The 21,398-nt window shown below is 34.1% G+C and overlaps 1 protein-coding gene across 1 annotated transcript; it reads right to left on the bottom strand.

Annotated features, from left to right (window-relative positions):
- Positions 1-9,011: 9,011 nt before the first annotated feature.
- On the bottom strand, positions 9,012-19,646 carry LOC129889606 (putative disease resistance protein RGA3). The gene is made up of 3 exons (XM_055964986.1): positions 19,174-19,646; positions 11,645-12,188; positions 9,012-11,056 (listed from the first exon to the last, which is right to left on the bottom strand). Exons 1-3 carry the CDS (start codon positions 19,598-19,600, stop codon positions 9,073-9,075), a joined length of 2,955 nt encoding a protein of 984 aa, XP_055820961.1. The 5' UTR covers positions 19,601-19,646; the 3' UTR covers positions 9,012-9,072.
- Between the last annotated feature and the right edge of the window lie 1,752 nt (positions 19,647-21,398).

Here is a 21,398-nt window from a genome sequence, read left to right as displayed (position 1 = left end):
CAAGGCACAGTTTGCTGAAGTATGTATTCCATAATTATTTGATTTTTGAGAATCAAATTTGTATTGTCAACCAAGTAAAATGGTTGTCCACTTTAAAATGATGGATAGTCCATTTACTTTTTAAGTGGGTAAATTGTCCACTAATATTTTCCTCCACTTGTAAATATGGCTATAAATATAGTCTTAAACTTCAATGTAAATACATACAAAATCACATACAAGAATAGAATTACTATTACTCTCTCTATATTACTACTCTCTCTCTCTATATATATATATATATATATATATGTATATATTCTCTTGTTCTTCTTCCTTTATAAAATTGTCAAGTTAGTTAATTTATAACACGTTATCAGCACGAAGCTCTAATTTTTTAGAAATTAACTTCTATATCAGGTATATCTACTAAAGAAATTTAATTTTTAAGTTATCTTTGTTACTTTCAAATTAATTTTCATCATGTCAAACTTGTCAAAATTGGAATTTGTGGCACTTGATATTTCTGGTAAAAATTATTTGTCATGGGTACTTGATGCTGAAATTCACCTTACCGCTAAGGGTCTTTGTGATGCTATAATTGAAGGAAATACAGCATCAAGTCAGGATAAAGCAAAGGTATGATTTTCCTTCGTCATCATCTAGATGAAAGCCTAAAAATGGAATACTTGACAGTGAAAGATTCACTTGAATTGTGGAAAGACTTAAAAGGGAGGTATGACCACCTCAGGGCAACAGTATTGCCAAGGGCTCGTTATGAGTGGATGCATTTACGGTTTCAAGATTTTAAAACCGTAATTGAGTATAATTCTGCTGTATTTAGAATAACTTCCCAATTAAAATTATGCGGGGAAACTATAAATGATGAGGATATGTTAGAAAAGACACTAACTACTTTTCATACCTCTAATGTAATATTACAGCAGCAATACCGTAAAAAGGGTTTTAAAAAATACTCTGAATTGATATCATGCCTTCTGGTGGCTGAACAACATAATGCCCTTTTAATGAAAAATCATGACGCCCGTCCCACTGGAACTGCTCCATTACCGGAGGTAAATATGGTAAAGGCACATGGCCAGTCTGAAAGAAGACAAAATAAAAATTATGGCCACAATAATGTGCATGGACGTGGTAATGACAAAAGACGATTTATTAATCGTCGAGGTGGTGGTCAACATAAAAGGGAGAACAATATCAGTTCTCAAAATGGCCCTTCAAGAAGTAACTGTCATCGTTGTGGTATGAAAGACCACTGGAAAAATGAATGTCGGACGCCTGAGCATTTTGTAAGACTTTATCAAAATTCTTTCAAAAGAAAGGCAAATAGAGGTGGTGCCTCTTCTTCTAATGCTCGAATAGAGTCACACTTGACGTTCGAAAATAATGTTGAGGCAAAGCCTTTGAATAATGATAATTTTGAAGCAAATCTGGCTTTAAGGGATGATGATTTTAATGACCTTAATGATATTACTCATTTGGAGGTTGAAGATTTTTTTAAGGATCTTAATTGATGTTTAATTTCATATTTTTTTTAATATGTTGTCATGTATTTCGAATTATTGTGTTTTTACGTTTATGTATTTGAAGAAAAAAAATCAGGGCCACATTTTTATGATAATTGTATATTTTTTATTACATTATGCTATTTTACAATGTTGTAATTAATTACTATTAGTGTGCTATTATTTAATCTTAATATCATAGTGTTACTAAAAATAATATTCGCCTTATTTAATGTCATTATACTAATTGTTTATTCTTGTTGATGTTTTAGACATTAATAATATATAATGATTGTATTATTTTTGTCAATAAACAAATTATCTATATATGATGAATAATATTATATTAATGTTTTATAATATTTTATATTTGTTTTTAATATTTACGTATAATATTTATTTAAGGTTAATAAGTATATAATTCGATAAACTAAATTATTGTAACATTCATCATAATTGAATCATATAATTTTTTAAATTCAAAATTACCATAATTTAACTATAAAAAAAGGGGACTTATGTTTTTCTAGCAAAATTGTTACTTATTTTATTTCTTACAATGCATTTTTATTTTATGAAAATAAATAAATTTATCAGTCTTCAATTGAATTCAAGATGAATAATGGAGATATGTACCTTTTGGATAGTGCCACAACTCATACGATATTAAAAGAAAAGAAATATTTCTGTCATTTGATTATGAAAAAGGCCTATGTCAATACAATATCTGGTAGTACAAAATTGATTGAAAGCTCTGGAAAAGCAGCCTTATTACTACCTGAAGGAACGATATTGGTAATTGATAATGCATTATATTGTAGTAAGTCTCAAAGAAACTTGTTAAGTTTCAAGGTTATTCGCCAAAATGGCTATCATATTGAGACTGCAAATGAAGGAAAGGTTGAATATCTTTATATTACTACAATAAATATGGAGAAGAAAATTGTGCACGAAAAATTACCTGCACTTTCTTCTGGGTTGTACCATACAAATATTGATATTATTGAATCACATGTCATTGTAAACAAAAGGTTTAATGATTCTAATGATTTTATCATTTGACATGACCGGTTGGGCCATCTCGGTTATAATATGATGCGCAGAATTATTGAGAATTCACATGAACACACTTTGAAGAATTAAAAAATTCTTCAATCTAAGGAATTCTCTTGTGTTGCTTGTTCCCAAGGAAAACTGATTATCAAACCATCAGCAACTAAGGTTGGGATTGAATCCCCTGCGTTTCTGGAACGTATACAGGGTGATATATGTGGGCCAATTCACCCTTCATGTGGACCATTTAAATATTATATGGTCTTGATAGATGCATCTACAAGATGGTCACATGTGTGCTTATTATCAACTCGCAACATGGCTTTTGCGAGATTGTTAGCTCAAATTATAAGGTTAAGAGCACAATTTCCAGATTATGCAATAAAGACAATTCGTCTTGATAATGCTGGTGAATTTACATCTCAATCATTTAATGATTATTGTATATCAGTTGGAATAAAAGTTGAGCATCCGGTCGCTCATGTACATATTTAAAATGGTCTAGCAGAATCATTGATTAAACGCCTCCAATTGATAGCTAGACCATTGCTAATGAGGACAAAACTTCTTATTTCAGTATGGGAGCATGCTATTTTGCATGCAGTAGCACTTGTGCGCATAAGGCCAACAAATTATCATGAATTTTCCCCATTACAATTGGCGTTTCGAAGGGAGACAAATATATCCCATATTAGAATATTTGGGTGTGCGGTATATGTCCCAATTACTCCACCGCACCGCACAAAGATGGGTCCCCAAAGAAGGTTGGGAATATATATTGGGTATGAATCTCCTTCTATTATAAAATATCTGGAACCTATAACTGGAGATTTATTTACGGCAAGATTCGCTGATTGTCATTTTGATGAATCAGTATACCCAACATTAGGGGGAGAAAATAAGCAGTTGAAAAGTGAGATAGATTAGAATTCATTGTCACTATCTCATTTAGATCCTCGAACAAATCAATGTGAGCAAGAAGTTCAAAAGATGATTTATTTGCAGAATATTGCAAATCAACTGCCGGATGCATTTACGAACCTTCCACGGGTTACTAAATCACATATCCTACCTGCTAATGCTCAAGTTTGGAACCTTCCACCGGTAGGACAACTTCTTCAGGCAAATGAGTCTAGGTCACGCTTAAAACGTGAAAGACCATTTGGTTCCAAAGATAAAAATCCTCAAAAAAAGAAAGAAATAAATGATCAAGATGATCATAATTTGGAGGCGAGTGCTCAAGAAGAGCCCAGAGACACAACAAATGGTGATACCACCAAGGAGGTCCAAGTACTTGAAAATAATGAGAATAAAGAAATCTCAATAAGTTATGTCTCGACAGGAAAATGGTGGAACCAAAATGATATTGTGGTCGATAATATTTTTGCTTATAATGTTGCCATTGAAATAATACAACAAGATAAGGATCTTGAATCAAAATTTGTCGATGAATGCAGACAGAGAAATGATTGGCCAAGATGGAAAGATGCAATTCAAGCAGAGTTAACTTCACTTGAAAAACGTGAAGTTTTTGGATCAATAGTTCGAACACCTGAAGGTGTCAAGCAGTAGGGCACAAATGAGTTTTTGTACGTAAACAAAATGAAAAGGGTGAAGTCGTAAGATATAAAGCACGACTTGTAGCTCAAGGTTTTTCTCAAAGACCTGGCATTGACTATATGGAAACATATTCCCCTGTGGTGGATGCAATTACTTTCAGGTATCTAATGAATTTGGCAATTCATGAAAAGCTTGAAATGCACTTAATGGACGTGGTCACTGCTTATTTATATAGCTCATTGGACCACGACATTTTTATAAAATTTCCGAAGGGTTCAAAGTGCCTGAAGAATACAAGGATTCTCGAGAAAATTGCTCAATAAAGCTTCAGAAATCTTTGTACGGGTTGAAATAATCAGGGCGAATGTGGTACAATCGTCTTAGCGAATATTTGCTAAAAGAAGGATATAAAAATGATCCAATTTGCCCTTGTGTCTTTATGAGAAGGTCTGAATCTGAATTTGTCATCATAGCAGTATATGTTGATGATTTGAATATTATTGGAACTCCGAAAGAACTTTCAAAGACAGTAAAATGTCTGAAAAAGGAGTTTGAAATGAAAGACCTTGGAAAGACAAAATTTTGTCTTAGTCTACAAATTGAATATTTTGCAAATGGGATATTTGTCCATCAGTCAACATATACTGAAAATATTTTAAAGAGATTTTATATGGATAAAGCACACCCATTGAGTACCCCAATGGTTGTGAGATCTCTTGTTATTAATACAGATCCATTTCGACCTTATGAAAATGATGAAGAACTTATTGGTGCTGAAATACCATACCTTAGTGCAATTGGTGTATTAATGTATCTTGCCAATAATTTTAGACCAGATATAGCATTCTCAGTAAACTTGTTAGCAAGATTTAGTTCTTACCCAACACGAAGACACTGGAATGGAATTAAGCATATATTCAGATACCTTTGAGGTACCATTGATATGGAATTGTTTTACTCAAATGATTTCACGTCACAATTGATCGGTTATGCAGATGCGGGATATTTATCTGATCCCCATAAAGGTCGGTCGCAAATAGGCTATTTATTTGAATGTGGTGGTACAACTATATCATGGCGTTCAACAAAACAAACTATGGTTGCCACTTTCTCAAATCATACAGAGATAATAGACATTCATGAAGCAAGTCGAGAATGTGTTTGGTTAAGATCAATAACTCAACACATTCAAGAAACATGTGGCCTTTGTTTGACAAAAGACGCTCCAACAATATTGTATGAAGACAATGCTGCATGTATAGCTCAACTGAAGGGAGGATACATCAAAGGAGACAGAACAAAACATATTTCACCAAAATTCTTTTTCACTCATGATCTTCAAAAGAAGGGTGAAATAGATGTCCAACAAATTCGTTCAAGTGACAATTTGACAGATATGTTCACCAAAGCATTGCCAACTTCAACCTTTGAGAAAAGGAGATACAAAATTGGAATGCGTCGTCTTCAAGATATTAAGTGATATTTTCATCAGGGGGAGCAAAATACGCGCTGTACTCTTTTTCCCTTAGTCAAGGTTTTATTCCACTGGATTTTTCTGATAAGGTTTTTAATGAGGCAGCACTCAAGGCGTATTATTAGATGTGTGTACTCTTTTTCCTTCATTAGGCTTTTTTCCCACTGGGTTTTTTCTAATAAGGTTTTAACGAGGCACAACATCTATGGATGTTCAAAATAACAATATATATTATTTTATTTTATTTTGTAAAGTTTTAACGGGACTCATTTCTCGTGGACATCCAAGGGGGAGTATTATCAACCAAGTAAAATGGTTGTCCACTTTAAAATGGTGGATAGTCCATTTACTTTTTAAGTGGGTAAATTGTCCACTAATATTTTCCTCCACTTGTAAATATGGCTATAAATATAGCCTTAAACTTCAATGTAAATACATACAAAATCACATACAAGAATAGAATTACTATTACTCTCTCTATATTACTACTCTCTCTATATTAATACTTATATATATATATATATATATATATATATATATATATATATATATATTCTCTTGTTCTTCTTCCTTTATAAAATTGTCAAGTTAGTTAATTTATAACAACTTGTTTTTTAATTCAATATTTGTTAGTTTTTTTTTATTGTTTTAAAATGGAAAGCATGCTAGCGGTTGGAATTGTAGCACAAGTTCAATGGGTAAATAATGAATATATGATTTTGAGACAAAGTACGTATAATAAACATTGGGCTGATGGGGCTACACAGTAAAAAGACGTTAAATTGTGTTTTGATAAATAGTTAATAATTTTTTCGGTATAGAAAATTAGCTCACATGATAATCTAGATATAAAATTCAAAAATCAGGATAATTTAGGTATATTTTTAATAAAAATTTAAGTCATCGACGATCACTTAAAATTGTCCCATATTTCATTTAGGCACCTTAAAGAATCAAATTTCCTATTAGACACTTCAATATTAAGAAATACTTACCTATTGAACATAAAATGACCATCAGCCCAAATTATATGATGCGTGAAACTCACACGAATTGTCATAGTAAAAATAACGAATAAAATTAGGACACATGACATATGCACTCAATCGCCCCTTAGCTCGGTGTTCATGACGTACTACGAAACCTCCACCTCAAACCTTTCCCCTTTCTTCTTTCTACCTCCAAAGAAATTCCGATTCCCCATTTTTATCCATCAATCTATTTCTCCTGCAACCATACATTTTCTATCTAGATTTTCTCCTTTTACCTTTCTTCTTCCTCCTTCCAAAATTTCATTTATTCTTCCTTCACCTCAGATCGGCGTTAGTTGCCCGTCAATATTCGACCAAAACAACAATTCAACACAGTGTTTTCTCTTTTATTTACTAAATAAATAAATAAATTTTTCACTATCTCTTTGTTTCTTTTGTTTTTGAAAACAATTCTGCCAAAAAATCTTTCAGATTGAAAAGTATGAAGTGTTGATAAAAAAGTCATCTCCGATGAGATTTTCATGGCTATCCTCCAAAAAAAGTTATCTCTGACAAAAACATTTTATTCATTTATTTGATTCTATATTTTTATTTAATGTTTGTATTAATAATTTATGCATAAAAGACTTATTATTTTAGAGATAAATTAATAAAATTATGAGAAAAATAACAAAATAAAGGGGAAAAAATTATTCGAAATAAAAATAAATGAAAAAGAAGAAATAATTTTTTTTATTTAAAAGTATAAAATAGAATTTTAGATCAGGTTCACGCACCTAACAGAAAGTGCACACCATATTTTGTGTCATATCAATATTTTGTATTTAATAGGTTCCATTTTAAATAATTTAAGTGTTTAATAAATACTAATTTTATTTGAAATATTTAAGTGAAATATGCGAATAATTTTAAATTACGTGAATATCTAAAGCCTTTAATAAATGGTTTAACTTGGTAATTGGTATGCATATTCATGGAAAGTGGTAGCTATTGTGTCTTTTCTTGTGGGGTTGGTTTTCCACAAAAAAACATGGCCTTTTGGTTCTTTTAATCTCTCAAGTTGTCAACTTGTTTTTCTTTGTTTGTTGTGGTTGAATTATCTTTCTTCTCTTTCTTCATTGACAGCAACTGCTCCCCTTTTCTTCCTCATTGGCAGTTTCCTCTTTCTAAAGCTGAAATAAGACATTGGCGGCTAAAATGCATAGTGTAATATATAGAGAAAATGTCATAAATAGTCTCCTAATTATAGGAATAAGTCTAAATAATACTTGACTAAAGAATCTCTTTTCTTTTTTCCTTCTTTGTTTTGATTCTACGAAATTGTTTGAATTAACTTAGTTTAAGTATTTTTAAATTAAAATATTAACTTTTAAACACTTTTATATTATTTGAATTAAATAAAAAAGTATTTTTGAGCACTTATTTAAAATTGTCATCACACCAACCATTTGAATTTTGACACTACAAAAAAACTACCATCAATATAGAATGCACATGTTTAAGAAAACTATTAGGCTTAGCACAAATGTAAATGAAACTCTCATTTTTATTTGAAAACTAAGTTGTTCTTCACATCGTACAAAAATAAAAAATGAAACAAACAAGGTGAAAATGAACAATATATCTATGTGTTCGCAACACTATGTTAGATGATAAAGTAACACCATCAAAATCTTTCATTCAAAGTAATAATCTTTATTTAAATTAACTTGTATTTAGACAATTGACAATATAAATATCTAAATATATTGCCTAAAATATTCACGTATTATCAAAGAGAAACAACCTGATCCATCTGGATCCAATCCAAAAACGAGAGAAAAAGTCTTTTACACACATTTTTTCCAGTACTGTACACACATTTTTTTTGCAATACTGTACTCCATATATGTATTTGAATATGTTTGTTAAAAAAATTATCTTTTATATAGAGAGTTTTGAATTGCTATTTATTTGATTTGTGAGATCACCACTCCATTCCTTTTACTTATCAATTTTAGCAAATTAATAAAGATTTATTTATTTATTTCTATTTTATCGTTATCAATAAGCAACTACTCTACACAACATCTTGCTTTGCAAATAGATATGGGATCTATACCTGATGTGCAAATGGGTGAAGCCTCAGAAAGGAAGAATATTACAAGGCAAATTTGGAAAAGCTCTTTGCATCTTTGATTGGAAAGGAATCCTTTTATAATTTACTAAATTTAATTTGGACAACCATACCTGACTACAACAACAACAACAACAACAACTCAGTGGAATTCCACAACGTGAGGTCTGGGGAGGGTAAAGTGTACGCAGACCTTACTCCTACCAAGGTAGGACGGCTGTTTTCGAAAGACCCTCGGCTCAAAAAAGCATAAAAAGAGATTAGATAAGGCTAACAAGTTCAAAGGAATATGTGAAAACAAATTACGAGAGCGACACATACAGAGTAATCAAAGTACAGAAAATAATAGATAACAAGAGAAAGCACAAGAAATTATAGTGCGCTAATTCTTAATTCTAGACATTTCCTAATTCTTAAACTTGTGAGGGCTGTTAGGTGCTGCAATCCGTCGGGTAAACATTTTAGCATCTCACAGTCAGAAATAGTCAACGTCGTGAGTGAAGTTAAACCTTTCACCCCTTCCTCGGGGAGACTCTCTAGTGCACCACACCGTTGAATTTCCAGATGCTTCAAAGCATTGAGACTAGCCAGGCTGTTAGGAAGCTCTTTGAGATTCTTGACGTTAAAGATTTCCAAGTCTTCGAGATTTGCAAGGCTTTTGAACATCTCTTCTGGGAGTGAAGTAGCTTCTTTGTTATTGCTAATGCAGAGGAAAGTAAGAGTGCTAAGATTAGATATGGAGCTCAAACCTGTTGCATCCCCCCTAACATTCAATTTCTTGACAGAAGAATGGGTCGGAAAAACAAACATAGGGCAGTTATCAATCGTCATCTCTTCAAGCACAGGGAATTGCTCTTCTCCTTCCTTTTTCACCAATCCTTTCAGATTAAAAAAATCGGCTATAGAAAGTTTTCTCAGAGATGGAAACCTTATTCTTCCAGAATAAACATCATCCTCTTCAATATACTCCACCTCCATAGACCCCTGGTGTAAATTTAGACTTTCTAGACAAGGCAGCTCACCAAAGGCTGGTAAGCACGAGCAGTTTTTGCAACCATCAATTGTAATAGATACGACATTTTCCAAAACTGAGTGATTAATCCAGTCTGGGAGACGGAATCCTATGAAGCCACTGATCTCTAAAAAAATCAGAATATTGGGGTGTGGTTTGAGGGCTTCAAGCACTTTAACTTCTTCTGATTCATATCTATGTGGTCCATATTTATCCCAACTCAAGCTTAAAGAGTGCAGATTTGCTTTGGCAGATAAATTGGCTTCTTTTGCATCCATATCATTCTTCACTCTCTCAAGGTGTTCGATTGAAATTGAGCCATAGAGATTCAGATTTCGTAGTTCACCAAGTTGAGAACATTTCCTCCTTCCCACAACAAAGCAATCTAGAGTCTTAAGGCATGTCAAGGATCCAATCCTTGGTGGCATACAAGTCAATTTATAACAATAACGGTGCAGAAAATATTTCGGTATGCGCGGGGTCCGGGGAATCAATTTATAACAATGATCAATTAAAAGATTTCGGAGACTACCAAGTTTACTTGTTTGTTTTGGCAAACAAGAAAGTGACTGGCAATTACGTAGATCAAGAGTCTGCAGATTTTGAAGCTTGCATAACTGCTTTGGAAGACTACGCATCCTATTGCCAGACAGGTTCAAGTATCTTAAATGTATAAGATCTCCAATGGAAGAAGGTAACTGTTCAAGTTCTAAGTAACTTAGATTAAGCACCCTTAACGAGACAAACTGTTTCAAGAGTGAAGGAGAGTAAGAAGACACCACTTTAGCAAAACCAATGGGCATCATATGTGTATAATCTTTCGGTCTTATTTCACGGATATTGCTGCTTGATGTGTTTGCCGAAAACAGAGATGTAGCCAAATCATGAATGAGATCATGCATTTTGAAATAAGTTTCACCAGATATAACTTCAATCTCTTGGAAGAAAGACCTCAAGTATAATTCTTTCCATACTTCATTACCCACATCCTCTAGCTCCATGTTTCCTTTTGATAAAAGAAAACCGTGTGCCATCCAGAAACCGATTAGAGTTTCCTTTTTCATTTCGGTGTCCTTTGGGAACACCGCACAATACACAAAGCATTGTCTCAAATCAATTGGAAGATGATGATAACTAAGTCTCAGGGCAGGCAGAATAGAACTTTCATTTTGAGGTAAATTCCAAATCTCGCTATCTCTCACATGTTCCCATTCTCTTTCTTCTCTCTTGAAGCTCAAAATACCTCCAAGAGTCTTGGCTGCTAGAGGCACACCACCACATTTTTTCACAATCTCCTTTCCTATAGCCATAAGGTTAGGATTTATTTCTTCTTGGTGCCCAAATGTGTTAGAGGAGAAAGCACTACAACTAAAGTTTGATATAATGATAAATAATGAAAATAAATTAGACACGAGAATTTTACGTGGAACACTCAAACAAATAGAGGGAAAAAAACCACGGGGCAGAAGAATTTTTACTATTATGATATGGAGTACACCGCTCTCTTGTAAAAGGAACAACTCATTAAAGAGGACACTCAAGACTACAATATTTATCTTGGTGTATAACTCTCTTTGTATTCTTACTCTCTCTCTTTCTGAATTGTAGATCCTCTACACAAAACTCTTCAAGCCCTTAAGACTACATTGTAAATGCTCCTAGGACTACATTGTGAGTTCTACCCAGAACTACATTGTGAGTTCTACCAAGTTATGTTAGAAGGAATGACTTATATTTATAGAGTCATAAACCTTTTCCTATAAGAAAAAGACTAGCCAAATATATGGAAACTTTGTGTTTTCCTTTTAGGAAAAGGAAAACCCAATTATACTAAAAAATTCTTTTCCTTTTCTGCTTACTTTTTCTGTCTACTTTTTCCTTCTTTGAATTGGACTTTACTTAAGCCACCTTTGTTCACTTTTCTTTCAAAATGCACTTTGCATGAACAACAACCAACAATCTTCTTGAGACAAATTTGATAACTGATAGAGTTGCAAAGTTCCCATAATTGATCCAACCTTTTCAAGACGAGTAGTAATTAGAATTGAAGCACCACTTGCTCCAACCTTCAATACTTCTCTAAGATTATCCCACTTTTCTTGATCTTCATTCCAAACATCATCCAAAACAAGAAAGTATCTTTTTCCATTCAATAACTCCTGAAGCTTTTTCTGTAGGGGAGCCAAGTCCATGTCACCCAGGGACTTTCCTTCAATAGATTCTACAATTGCCTTAATCAACCTCTTCTCATCAAAATCATCTGAGACACAAACCCATATCTTTAGATTGAAATGCTCTGTCACTCTCTGATTATTGAAGACCATTTGGGCAAGTGTTGTCTTTCCTAGTCCCCCCATACCAAGTATTGGGAGTACCGAAAATTCTTGGGCATCACTAACATTGTTTATCAAGATTTTCACTACCTCCTCCTCCTCTTTGTCCCTTCCGTAAACTTTTGCTTCAGTTAAAACAAAACCTGTTCCAAACGAGAATGGTGTTACATTCAACTTCATTAGGAGTCAGAAGAAAATAGAGAATAATTTTTGCACGCCTTAAAGAGATGTGGATGAGCTTGAGGAGCAGAGACCTGAGAAAATCAGGCTGAGTTCCACTTGGCAAAAAGTGATAAAACATATTTTTGAAGCTTCTCTATATCTTCTGCAATCATTTTCAGAATTTGATATGAACCAGTAACTAAAACAAATTTATTTTAATTTGGTGCCTTCATTTTCAAAGTGAAAAATGCATTAAGAAATGTGGAAGAATGCTAGAGGATTTCCTAGACTTTCTGATTAATGAAATTAATTTATGTGTTATGACATAGAAGTCAAGAAATCATTAATTACTTCCACTGTACTGTATTCACAATTTTTGTCGTTTTCAAATTGACAAATGGTCGGATTTATGTCCAAGGTTGATGCAAAGACTATTGAGTAGTGACCCAAATGAGTTATGTGTTAGTAAACTGTATTGAAAAATATTAAACAGTAACAGAAACTTCTGAAAATAATAAAAACAGAATCTGAAAATATTAATGCAGAAACAGAATCGAGCCCACTGAATGCACAGTGTGTCCTTAAGGAAATTATTCCCCTCAAAGTACCCGAGGTTTTTGGAATCTTTCCTCCCAGGATAGAACGATTACTCACCAAAGTAGAGGTACTGCAAATCTTTGATGACAGCGAACCACTTGAAGGATGTATATCACACGATTTTAGGAAGTGCAGAAAGAAGAAGAAGAAGAGGGTATGTTCAGAATTTTCGTATGGAATATTCTGAAGATTTACAGATATATATAGACTGTTTATACCTTTTCAGAAAAGACACCTGTTGGGAAAAGGTTTGCCTGTTGAGAAGGTTTGCAATTTTTCGGACAAGGTTGCAACTATTCAAAAATCCGTTGGAAAAAACGGAGGGAAAGTTTAAATTAATCCGGGAAAAAATGGGTCGCGGGTCGCGGGTCAGGATTTTTTTCCCACTTAATTAATTAATTAATTAAATAATATTAATTAATTAAAATTTAAAGAAAATTTGGTCCAAAAAGATTATCAATCAATTGACCAAATCCAAATCCAAATCTGAGCCGAGCCGAGCGAGCGACGACGACGACGGCGCGAGGGGAGACCCTCTTCTTGACCCTTTAGCAACATGAAGGAGTGCTTCTATTTTTAAATAGAAGACTTTTCATTTCCACCACCTATGTGGGACCAAAGCTTATTTAATAAAATAAGAGAGAACATATCATTTCCTCTCCACTTCTTTTTCCCTCAATTTCCCATTCAACCTATCAATTAAACCCAACAATCCCCCACATGAATGGGGAATGTCTACAAGATAAAGGAATGCACGGATAAGTGTGTGATATACAAGCGAAGATTAATTGCATCGGGATAAGTAGGTTTCCCTTTGAACTTTCCATAGTGAACTTATATAGGATATACTCGATCAATCGGTAGATGCGATATCTTTGAACCGTCGAACTTTGTTGTATAACTAGACAACATAAGTCACACAATCAATCATCAACCATCTATGGTTCTCACGGTTGTGTTCGTTTCAGCCATGAACACCGCCTGGTTTCGTGAATGCATAGAGAATGGGCCTTTACTGTCATTCCCCTTGAAGCGGCTTATACTTCACATTCACATAGGTGATTTCTAAACTTGTAGTCCTATAGACACACTATCTAGTTATTTTCCGTCAGATTTAGATAATCATTAAAAAACCTTTAAAGCTTTATTAACTCATTAAAAGCCTTAAGGTTTTATCCTTTGTTTCTGAACATTGTCATCATCACGAGAATGGGTTGAGTTATTTGACAATGTTGAACCGTCAATCATAACTTTGTTTGATCTCTTTGAACCTAGTTCTTGGGATCTCCAGTCTACTAGGTAGAGTTACCGCCATGTTGACTTGTCCTAGGCCTTAACCCCATTCCCCTCGATGATCTTTCAACAGCTTCTCTAGATAAGCCTTTTGTTAGTGGATCCGATATATTATCTCTTGACTTTACGTAGTCAATAGTGATAACACCACTAGAGAGTAGTTGTCTAACAGTATTGTGTCGCCGTCGAATGTGACGCGGTTTTCCATTATACATAACATTTCCTGCCCTTTCTATTGCCGCTTGGCTATCACAATGTATACATATGGGTGCCAAAGGTTTGGGCCAAAATGGAATATCTTCCAAAAAATTTCGAAGCCATTCAGCTTCTTCACCAGCCTTGTCTAAAGCTATAAATTCAGACTCCATTGTAGAGCGGGCGATGCATGTCTGTTTTGATGATTTCCAAGACACTGCTCCTCCACCAATGGTGAAAACATATCCACTTGTGGATTTAACTTCAGATGATCCGGTGATCCAGTTTGCATCACTATATACCTCAATTACTGCGGGATATTTATTATAATGCAAAGCATAGTTTTGGGTGTGTTTCAAATACCCCAAGACTCATTTCATTGCCATCCAATGAGTTTGATTAGGATTATTCGTGAATCGACTCAACTTGCTAATAGCACATGATATATCTGGTCGTGTACAATTCATAATATACATCAAACTTCCCAAAACTCGTGCATAGTCCAATTGTGAGTCACTTTTACCTTCATTCTTTTGAAGTGCAAAACTTACATCAATTGGAGTTTTTGCAACATTAAAATTTAAATATTTAAACTTATCAAGTATATTTTCAATATAATGTGATTGTGATAATGCTAGACCTTGTAGAGTTTTATGGATCCTAATTCCTAAGATTAAGTCAGCAACCCCTAAGTCTTTCATGTCAAATTTGCTAGCAAGCATACGCTTCGTAGCATTTATATTGGCAATGTCTTTACTCATTATCGACATGTCATCAACATATAAACAAACAATGACTTCATGATTTGGAGTATTTTTAATGTAAACACATTTGTCACACTCATTAATCTTAAATCCATTTGCCAACATTGTTTGGTCAAATTTTGCATGCCATTGTTTAGGTGCTTGTTTAAGTCCATAAAGTGACTTAACAAGTTTGCACACTTTCCTTTCTTTACCTGGAACTATGAAACCCTCAGGTTGTTCCATGTAAATTTCTTCCTCCAATTCTCCATTTAAGAAAGCCGTCTTAACATCCATTTGATGAATTTCAAGACCATATACAGCTGCAAGTGCCACTAACACCCGAATAGATGTTATTCTTGTTACCGGCGAGTATGTGTCAAAGTAATCAAGAACTTCTTTTTGTCTATAACCTTTGACCACAAGTCTTGCCTTATATTTATCAATAGTGCCATCAGCTTTCATTTTCCTTTTAAATATCCATTTTGATCCTAAAGGTTTATTTCCAGGAGGAAGATCAACCAATTCCCATGTATGGTTATTCAAAATTGATTGAATCTCACTATTGATTGCCTCTTTCCAAAATGCTGAATCAGAAGAAGACATTGCATCTTTAAATGTTTGAGGCTCATTTTCAAGCAAGAATGTCACAAAATCTGGTCCAAAGGAAGTAGATATCTTTTGACGTTTGCTACGCCTTGGATCCTCTTCGGATGGTTTACTTTCCTTTTGAACTTCTCTTGGTCGTTTAGATCTTTCACTTGAGGATTCACTTTTAGTTTTATACGGATAAATATTTTCAAAAAATTTAGCATTGTCTGATTCAATTACCGTATTAACATTAATTTCAGGATTGTCCGATTTGTGAACCAAAAATCGACAAGCTTTGCTATTTGTAGCATAGCCAATAAAAACACAATCCACGGTCTTTGGTCCGATTTTTACCCTTTTGGGCAAAGGAACTTGGACCTTTGCTAAACACCCCCACACTTTGAAGTATTTCAAGTTGGGTTTTCTTCCTTTCCATAGTTCATATGGAATAGTTTGTGTTTTGCTGTAGGGTACTCTGTTGAGTATTCGATTAGCTGTAAGGATAGCTTCCCCCCACAAGTTCTGCGGTAAACCGGAACTTATTAATAAAACATTCATCATTTCTTTTAATGTTCGGTTTTTCCTTTCCGCAACTCCATTTGATTGAGGTGTGTAGGGGGCAGTAGTTTGATGAATAATTCCATATTCTAAACATATCTTTTCAAAAGGAGATTCGTATTCTCCACCCCTATCACTTCTAATCATTTTTATCTTTTTATTCAATTGATTTTCTACTTCGTTCTTGTATTGCTTAAATGCATCAATTGTTTCATCCTTACTATTAAGCAAATATACATAACAATATCGAGTGCAATCGTCAATAAAAGTTATAAAATACTTCTTTCCACCACGAGTTGGTGTAGACTTCATATCACAAATGTCTGTGTGAATCAATTCTAAGGGACTAGAATTCCGTTCAATAGATTTATAAGGATGCTTAGCATACTTAGATTCAACACATACTTGACATTTTGATTTATTGCAATCAAAGTTAGGCAATATATTTAAATTAATCAGTTTTCACAAGGTTTTATGATTGACATGTCCTAAACGTGAATGCCATAAATTATTTGACTCAAGTAAGTAAGAAGAAGCTTGAACTTTATTATCATCAACAACCATTACATTTAGTTTGAAAAGACCCTCAGTGAGGTAGCCTTTTCCTAGATACATTTCATTCTTACTGACAACTACTTTGTCTGAAACTAGAACACACTTGAATCCATTCTTGATAAGAAGGCCGGCAGACACCAAATTCTTTCGCATTTCTGGAACATGATACACTTTGTTCAGCGTCACCACCTTGCCGGATGTCATTTTCAGAAAAACTCTCCCATATCCTTCAATCTTTGCAGTTGCAGAATTTCCCATATAGATCATCGCATCAGGTGCTGCAGGGGAATAAGTAGAGAAGGCTTCTCGGACTGCACACACATGCGAAGTAGCTCCTGAATCAAGCCACCATTCTTTGGGATTACCTACTAAGTTGCATTCTGATAGCATTGCACACAGATCATCAATAGCTTCTTTATTTTCCACCATATTGGCTTGTCCCTTTCTCTTGTCCTTTTTCGGAAGACGACAATCTGGAGCTTTGTGTCCAACTTTCCCACAATTATAACAATTGCCCTTAAACTTTTTCTTGTTCTGCTCCTGATTCTTTCCAAAAGGTTGCTTCCTTTTCTTATTCTTTGGAGCAGCATCTTCAACGATGTTCGCTCCCATAATTGCTGAATTTCCACGCAACTTCTTTTCTGCTGTTTTGTTATCTTCCTCAAGCTTGAGACGAATCACAAGATCTTCCAACTTCATTTCCTTACGCTTGTGCTTTAGATAATTTTTGAAATCTCTCCATGAAGGAGGCAACTTTTCTATCATCGTAGCCACTTGAAACGCTTCATTAACTACCATGCCTTCAGCAATAAGGTCATGAAAAATAAGTTGCAGTTCTTGAACCTGGGTTCCAACAGTCCTGCTATTTATCATTTTATAGTCTAGGAACTTAGCAACCACAAACTTTTTCAAGCATGCGTCTTCAGTCTTGTACTTCTTCTCAAGTGCATCCCACAATTCTTTAGAAGTTTTTATAGCACTGTAGATATTATACAAATCATCATCCAAAACACTTAGGATATAACCCTTGCATAGAAAATCTGCCTGTGTCCATGCCTCAGTAATCATAAACTTTTCATTGGCCGGCATATCAGCAGCGGGCACAGGAGGGTCTTCATTGGTGAACTTCTGCATACCAAGAGTGGTAAGCCAAAAGAACACCCTTTGCTGCCATCCTTTGAAATTGGCTCCAGAAAATTTTCCTGGTTTTTCTGCCGGTGGCACAGAAGCGCGGCTTGTTGCAGCAACAGTCGCAGAAGTAGTAGCAGTATCACTTGTCATTTTCTTTCACTGTCAAAATAGACAAACTGTCTTAATATTTCAGAATATCAGACCTTTTACAAAAAAACAACGATGAAGTTTTTATACTCTTCAAATCGTTGTACAAGTATGAACTTTAATATTCCAACGAAGTTTTTATACTCTTCAAGTCAGAATATTTATTTCATACGGAGTAGAAAACCACACAGGTTTTAGTCTCCAAAAGTGTAATACAGTTTAATCAAAAAACAAAATAACGATAATTTCCTTAAGATTGTTAGTAAACTGTATTGGAAAATATTAAACAGTAATTATTCCCCTCAAAGTACCCGAGGTTTTTGGAATCTTTCCTCCCATGATAGAACGATTACTCACTAAAGTAGAGGTACTGCAAATCTTTGATGACAGCGAACCACTTGAAGGATGTATATCACACGATTTTAGGAAGTGCAGAAAGAAGAAGAAGAAGAGGGTATGTTCAGAATTTTCGTATGGAACATTCTGAAGATTTACAGATATATATAGACTGTTTATACCTTTTCAGAAAAGACACCTGTTGGGAAAAAGTTTGCCTGTTGAGAAGGTTTCGGGTCGCGGGTCAGGATTTTTTTTTCCCACTTAATTAATTAATTAATTAAATAATATTAATTAATTAAAATTTAAAGAAAATTTGGTCCAAAAAGATTATCAATCAATTGACCAAATCCAAATCCGAGCCGCGCCGAGCGAGCGACGACGACGACGGCGCGAGGGGAGACCCTCTTCTTGACCCTTTAGCAACATGAAGGAGTGCTTCTATTTTTAAATAGAAGACTTTTCATTTCCACCACCTATGTGGGACCAAAACTTATTTAATAAAATAAGAGAGAACATATCATTTCCTCTCCACTTCTTTTTCCCTCAATTTCCCATTCAACCTATCAATTAAACCCAACATTATGTTGATAGGAATAAGGTTCTTCTACAATCTTAAGAACTTTTAGAAAAAGAGCACAAACCCTATAAACGGAAAATAAGCTATACATCTATCATGAAAGGATTAGACACATGGGACGAACATTTGAGGGAAAATCTTTGAAACTTCCCCTCACCCCAAACACACACATGAATTTGATAATTGCCAAAAAAATGAATATAAACAAAGTTTTTTGTAATACTAATTTAAGATGAGCACCTGTTTCCCGTCTAGCAGTTTGTCTCTCTATAATGTTTTCTTGCAAATGAAAATCCATTCTTTCCTTAGCAATTGCATCTAGTTTCTCCATCATCTCTTTCATCCTTTTCCCGATCTTGTGACGGAAAGTGATAATCCCTGGATGACAACGTCCTAGTCGATACTGCTTGAGTCTTGCTGCCTCATATTTACATTCGTCCAATATGTCATCAACTTTATATGCAGCAGCATTGAGTTTCTGTAACCAGTTTTTAATTGCCTTGTCCTTGAGTTGCTTCTTCTGAGCATCTTCGAGCACCGCTTGGATTGTAGAAAACCTTCTCGAAAGATTTTCAAACTCATTTTCAAAACCGAGAAGCAATGAAAGTTCCCCTTCAAGGAAAGAAGTGATATTGTCAATCAGAATTTGAAGGAAAGCTTCTGCCATATGTGTAGAGTGGAATGTTGATGAGTAAACAATGAGTTCAAAGTTACTGCTTTGTGTGTGAATTACTTGTAAGAAAAACATTAATGGGAGAACATATATATATATACACTTTTCGTGTCATGGAAACTGCATATGTCTTTTATGGAATCTCAATATACTTTGCGTTAATTTGCATGCCAAAGTCTTCTATAGAACTACAAGACGCAATTCAAAAGGCATAGGGTCCTGTAGAAGACATATGTCTTTTATGGAAGGCATAATACATAAATGTGATTTAACTTGACCTCAATTAACATCTATGTCCTCTAACTTGAGTGTGCACAAGTAACACTTAAATTTGTATAAAATTAAATAAATAAATGCACTCGTTCTACGTGACGTCTTACATGACAATTTGATGTCTATGTGGCGTCCTACGTGTATTATACCACGAAGGACGTGTGTGTCTACTTGTTCAATGTTATACAAGTTTAAGTGTCTATTTTTGCATTATCAAAATTGGAGGGCATAGATGTCAGCTGAAGCTAAGTTGAAGGGCATATTTATGTGTTATGCCTTAATGGAAACTGCATATGTCTTTTGAACACATTTACTCTACAGTGCATGTTGCTTGGTAAGCAGATATGGGATCTATTCCTGGTGTGCAATGGGTGATGCCTCATAAAGTCAGGAAGAATATTAAGAAAGCAAATTTGGAAAACCTCTTTGTTTGGAAAGGAATATGAGTTGCTTTGAGAATTGAAATATTTTCTTGCTTACATACCAAACACTAGAAAATAAGTAAGAGACCTACTTATTTTTCAAGAAAACATTGGTTCACTACTAATCACAAGCTGGTAGAATATATGAAAAACATTTAAGTTCAGTGTACTTCAGTGTATGATTTAAGTTCTATAATTAGTTTTATATGTACATAATTAGCATAGTTTTGTTGGCATTGTTTTTCTTTGCCATTTAGAGTCACGCTTAATTACCATTTTTACTCCAATTATGTATCCCAAAGTGGGAAAAATTGAGACCTTAAGCATTGAAAGGCTTTTCAAGTTGTACATATTGAAGTTCCATCTTGTACAAGAGAAATTCAAGATAAACTTATCTGGAGTGGCAGATTTGTGTACCTATGTTATGTTATTTTATTTTATTTTTTACTCTAGACTATATTTAATAGCAAGAGAAGTTTTTACTATCTAGTGCTAATGCATACACCAGGAATTTGAAACTCAAAAGGAGAAAAGGTGTCTGAAATGTCCACGGGGAGAACCAAAGCCAATGGCTTACACCACAATTATAATGACCTTAAAAATGGGCGGTCTTGAACTTTTGATCCCTTTTGCCCATGGGCAAATGTTCAAGGTCAAAAATTGTTAAACTTAAAAGTTTTGTTCATAGAGAAAATAAGGTCGGAAGTTTAAGAGTTAAAGACCATCCACTTCTAAAATCGTTCTTGTATATCACCCGATAATACATTTGCATTTTATTGCACTGTACAAATTTTATTGGCAGTGCGATAAAATATTGTGTTGTGCCTAGTAATTCCAATTTGTACATTATAGTTTTGGGCCTTTATACTTTCTAGGATGAAATAGTTTTTGTTTGACTCTCCAGCTAACTAATTTTACTTCATTCATTGGTTGGTTTGTGATGATCCAAGTCCAGTAGATGAATTCAAACACTATTCTATTTTCTAGTTTTCTTTTATCAACACAAAGTATTAAACTACAATAACAATACATCCCGTTGTAATATTACAATTAGGATCTGAAGAGGGAAGATTGTACGCATATCTTATCTCTGTCTC

Source organism: Solanum dulcamara, chromosome 5, assembly GCF_947179165.1.
Source record: "Solanum dulcamara chromosome 5, daSolDulc1.2, whole genome shotgun sequence".
Classification (NCBI taxonomy): domain Eukaryota; kingdom Viridiplantae; phylum Streptophyta; class Magnoliopsida; order Solanales; family Solanaceae; genus Solanum; species Solanum dulcamara.
This window is presented reverse-complemented; position numbering and strand designations above follow the sequence as displayed.

What these genes read in the sequence shown, in the direction of transcription:
- LOC129889606 (XM_055964986.1), bottom strand. Translation starts at nt 19,600, where the DNA reads ATGGCAGAAGCTTTCCTTCAAATTCTGATTGACAATATCACTTCTTTC. An exon ending in AACTGCTAGACGGGAAACAG is followed by an intron (nt 12,189 to 19,173) that starts GTGCTCATCTTA and finishes CGTTTGGAACAG; the next exon opens with GTTTTGTTTTAACTGAAGCA. An exon ending in TTGTTGTTCATGCAAAGTGC is followed by an intron (nt 11,057 to 11,644) that starts ATTTTGAAAGAA and finishes CTCCTCTAACAC; the next exon opens with ATTTGGGCACCAAGAAGAAA.